The sequence below is a fragment of the Uranotaenia lowii genome, chromosome 1 (genome assembly GCF_029784155.1).
Source record: "Uranotaenia lowii strain MFRU-FL chromosome 1, ASM2978415v1, whole genome shotgun sequence".
Classification (NCBI taxonomy): Eukaryota; Metazoa; Arthropoda; class Insecta; order Diptera; family Culicidae; genus Uranotaenia; species Uranotaenia lowii.
Genome location: NC_073691.1, coordinates 159,492,634 through 159,497,059, shown reverse-complemented (window position 1 = coordinate 159,497,059; position 4,426 = coordinate 159,492,634). Strand labels below are relative to the sequence as shown.

Here is a 4,426-nt window from a genome sequence, read left to right as displayed (position 1 = left end):
TAGTTTTTAAAGATTGATCGCTATCTTTTTCCAGGATATTTTTCCGTAACAAAGTCTTAAATTTGACATCTTTTGTTTTAGGAACAATTAAAACAATTTTTTTAACGCGGAAAACCTCGTGGGAATGAAAGGGTGTACTAATCACTCACTAATCGTACTTCCACAGCCAGAACTTCCCAAGCAACCAGAATTCCCTTTAAACGGGTTCATAGAAGCTTAATCAGCTCTCGTTTCTGTCTGAAGAGAATGCTAATCAGCCCAAAATTTAAGTCATTAAAGCTACTTTCAAGTTCGTTTCATTGGCTGAAGAGAACGCTATACAGCCCTTAAGAGAATATAAAAAACTCTCCACGCGCTGAAAAAAAAAATCGGTTGACAGATCGCTCTGACAACCAGATGACAGACTGCTGGATTGCCGGTCTATCTAGAATTTTCTCATTGACTTCAATGTTTACATAATTATAGGTATATTTTCGTTGTTTACTTACTTTCGATACCAAAAACAGTTGCTCACCGCCTCGAGATTTGATCCACTGCTCTCTAGGTTAGAAGTAAAAACCTCTAGCCGCTCGACCACATCCACTCATGTCCCATCTACTGTTCAAAGCTGTATTTAAACTAAAGAGTTTTTTTAGCTCTCTAGTTAGGAAATAAATTCTATATGATAGAATAAAGTGAAAGGTAGTCAACGTAGTCAAAGTTTAAAATATCTATACTAACAATGGACTTGCATTGGTTTAAAAAAGAAACACACTTTCTCATCGTAATTTTTATTCATTTGGTTTTTTTCAATCGCACGATTTTCAACACCAATACAATTTACACATTTGAAATTTAAATAAAATTCGCAAACCATTGTTTGTCCAGTGGCTCGGGCTTCCAAAACGATGTGGATGTGTACAAATCGCCGGCCGGATATTTACTAACACGGAATAAAACACTTGCCGTAGGATTTTCCCCGGTCTATGTTGTTGACTTTGATTGGATTAAAGGTTCTCTTGGCATTTCGGAGGACAGTTTTTGCGATGATGATCCGAATTAGAGCTGGCTGGGAGTCTTAAGGCCACCGGTCTTGACCATAAGGATTTCCGATTTTGCAGACGGGAAACTGGTTGATGACGAGTAACAATTTAGCCTCGCCCAGGCGGAACTGCCTGGTTTTTATAATATCCATGACGATTCAAAAATTTCCTAAATAGGTACAGTTGATCTCCGGTTGATCCAGGTCCAGTTAATGCTCGCCAAGGGCTCTTAAGTAATTTTCCCTTCTGGTGGTGAAACTCACTATCCTGGCTAGCACAAACTCTGAATTATCGAATTGCATTGAATGTTCTGCAGATGTAAACAATCAAAAAAAAATGACATAAATGTCAGAAATATTTGACATGTCGCTTGAAATTCTCCTAAAGATTCCAGATGTCAACTTATTGGTTCGTTAGAAAGAGCATAGCACACCCTATGATTGCCTTTAAGAAGATGTCGCATAAAAGGTCATTTGAAGTACTATTTTTAATCCTTTAGCCCTTTAAAAGGCGATGGAAGTACCTGAGTAACTTTTAAGTAATATGAGTTCCTTGGAAGTCCCATAAAACCTTTTTGCAACCAAATGTGAACTTCAGAATCCCGTGTTTAAGTTAGTATGCGACTTTTGGTTGCTTGGGTTATGTCTGAGTCCCAAAGAATAATAAAAGAGTTTTATTATTCTTCTTTTCTTTGTTCATGTTTTTGATCGTTTTAATATAAAAACATTAAAATGATCAAAAACATAAAATGGTTGGGCCTACCATGGAGCAGAGAACGCAGAGACATCTGGAACACAGGAACAGAAGAAACGTGCACCCAAAATATTAAAGAAATTATTTATACGGGATTTTTCACGTAAAGTAAGATTTTGCTGCATAATATCGATTCTACGTGTGCTTTTAGTAAACACACTACACTGCAAAAAATACACATTTAAAGATTATGTTTTTCCACACATACACGCTCATATTTTTTTAAACATTAATTACTTTTATTGAACCATTTTATGAGATTTCCGATAGAACTGCGATTATTGTTGTTTTTCAACCACAGTGTACGGTTCAATTTCAAGCATTTTCGAAGTTCTGAGGAAAAATGGTAAAAATGGTTAAATTTCAACCGCAATATGCAAGAAAAACAGTTGCCATCTTTGGACGCGCCGATAACAAAAGTTTGTTTTTTTACTGCTGTGCATCGAATCGACTGAATGTTCAAGTGAATTTTCTCACTTCAGGGGAACAATCAGAATAAAAAAGCTCGTAAGTATTTGCTAGGCTGAACAAATTTGTAAAATTATTTCCAAACATCCTCCAAACCCCCCGCGTCACTAACATTTTTTTCTCTCTCAATCAGGACAACCGGTTAATAAAATTTTATACCATCGGACGGGTCACAGACTGCTTCATATGGATCCGCATCAGGAGCTTCCAGTGGGATTCTTTAGGAGCAGAATTGGGTGTTCCGCTGTCCCCGCAGACCAGAAAGCTTTCAGCGCTTCATCCGGAAATGGTGGCGAAAGAAGTAGAGGAAAATAAAATTACAAAGATCGTATGCATAATTGTATAACATTGATAAATATATTATAAAATATAGATACTATTCATGAAACTCTGATTGATTCTTGTTGTTCTCCATTCATTTGAATCATTTTTAGCTGAATTTCTTTCATTTTTACTTTTTTTGACAATGCTTGAAAAATAACCATAATCCAAGTTCTCCCCGGAATCTCATTTTATGAGTTTTCACTGAAAACTCATAAAACGACTTGATCCACAAAACTGCCATTATGGTTATTTTTCAAGCATTAATGGTTCAATATGGCCGAGCGTGTACCATTTTAAAATTGTTCTACACATTAATTTTATATTGTTCAAATAAAAACCATTTTCAACACATGCAAAATATATTTATTAACTTTAGCATGTATATGGTAAAAAAATAAAAAGTATTAACTGAAAAAAATAAGCGTGCAGCGAAAATTTTCGAATCAACATGGCGACTGGCAGGGCGATAGAATTCGCGTCGATTGTTTTAAAAGAATTGCAGCTACCGGAGGAAGCTTTGGAAGTATTCGGTAAGTGTATTATGATCGATTTCAGATTCAGTTTGTTGAATGCTTGTTATTTTTTCCATTTCAGGAGACCAGTTTGGAGTGAAGCGCCTCATCGAAGTTTCCCGGGACGAAATTTTTTCGCTCTTTGCCGAGTCCTCCCCCGGTGAGGAAAACAAATTGCTGTGGAATGTGGAAGAAATCTTCCGCCGGATAGCGGAGTGGCGACAAAAACAGGTAACTGCGGTATAAGTGCTCTTAGTTTGCGCTCCATATAATATCTTTCGGATAAGGCCGATGCCGAGGGCCTCATTGACTCGACTTTTTGGTTAGCAAGAGTATTGTTTTTTACTTTTCTGATTGATTAACTGAATTACGAGCTTAACTAACGAACTTTTTTTTAAAGTTTAGATAGATTGTCGTCAGTAACCTTAATGTTAACTAAACCGATTTTTTTTGCTATGTGCCTCAACAAAAATTGGGAGAAAAAGTGTCCCGACAATTTTTCGTTCGGAAAAAAAATTGAGGCCTGTTTTTCGAATTAAGCCTTTTAGCGCTTACATTCCTCTGATCCTAAGCGTCTTAATTTTTTTTTTATTTCTCCTGCAGGGATACGAGTTGCTTTTTTTTGCAACGGTGGACGTCGAAAGCTTGTCACCGGAAATTCAGCGGTCTATTGTACAACCTGATGACAAATCACAGGAACAGAAAGCGTTCTACAATCAAAGGCAGGAATCTTTATCCTATAAACAGGCATCTACAAGCGATGAACAACAGGTAGTCTTCAAACCAAGTTGTTTCGTGAAAGATTCGGGCAAGATTTCTCATTTTGCTCTAACACAAGTTCTTAATTATTTCATTTATGAAAAACAATTTTTTTCATTGAACGAGCTAAATCTACAAAAACATCAATTTTCAAAGGTTGCATTAGATAAATCCCTTCCCAGAATGCCCGCTATAGGTGAAGTAACTCACCCTTCAAGAAAAGGAAATCGGTTTCGATAAGAGCAACAGCAAGTGAAACTAAATCATTTATGCATTTCTTTAACTTAATGGTTGGGGCATTTGTTCCGCAACAAGACCCTGTGTGGGAATTCGTGAAAGTTATTACTAAGTTGTCAGATAAAGTCCTAAGTTCATCCTACTCTGAAAACGACATAATCGAACAAAACAATTTTTGTGAAGAACATAACAACCCGCATAAATAAGTATTGTATCCAAACGATTTCTTAAATAGTCAAACGACGATTTGATGAGGCGTAAAAAAACTTTTAGCAAACGATTATTCAAACTGTGAAATACATTGGTTCAAACGTGAATTCCGAATTCACAGTATTTTTAATATGTCGTTAG

General features: G+C 36.3%; 1 protein-coding gene across 1 annotated transcript; it reads left to right on the top strand.

The window, feature by feature from the left end:
- The first annotated feature begins 3,015 nt into the window (after window positions 1-3,015).
- LOC129738074 (uncharacterized) lies at window positions 3,016-4,217 on the top strand. Its single transcript, XM_055729258.1, has 3 exons — window positions 3,016-3,097; window positions 3,162-3,310; window positions 3,683-4,217. The coding sequence occupies exons 1-3, from the start codon at window positions 3,016-3,018 to the stop codon at window positions 4,076-4,078; spliced, it is 627 nt and encodes a 208-aa protein (XP_055585233.1). The 3' UTR covers window positions 4,079-4,217.
- The last annotated feature ends 209 nt before the right edge of the window (window positions 4,218-4,426 follow it).

What these genes read in the sequence shown, in the direction of transcription:
- LOC129738074 (XM_055729258.1), top strand. Translation starts at nt 3,016, where the DNA reads ATGGCGACTGGCAGGGCGATAGAATTCGCGTCGATTGTTTTAAAAGAA. An exon ending in GGAAGCTTTGGAAGTATTCG is followed by an intron (nt 3,098 to 3,161) that starts GTAAGTGTATTA and finishes TTTCCATTTCAG; the next exon opens with GAGACCAGTTTGGAGTGAAG. An exon ending in CGGAGTGGCGACAAAAACAG is followed by an intron (nt 3,311 to 3,682) that starts GTAACTGCGGTA and finishes TTTCTCCTGCAG; the next exon opens with GGATACGAGTTGCTTTTTTT.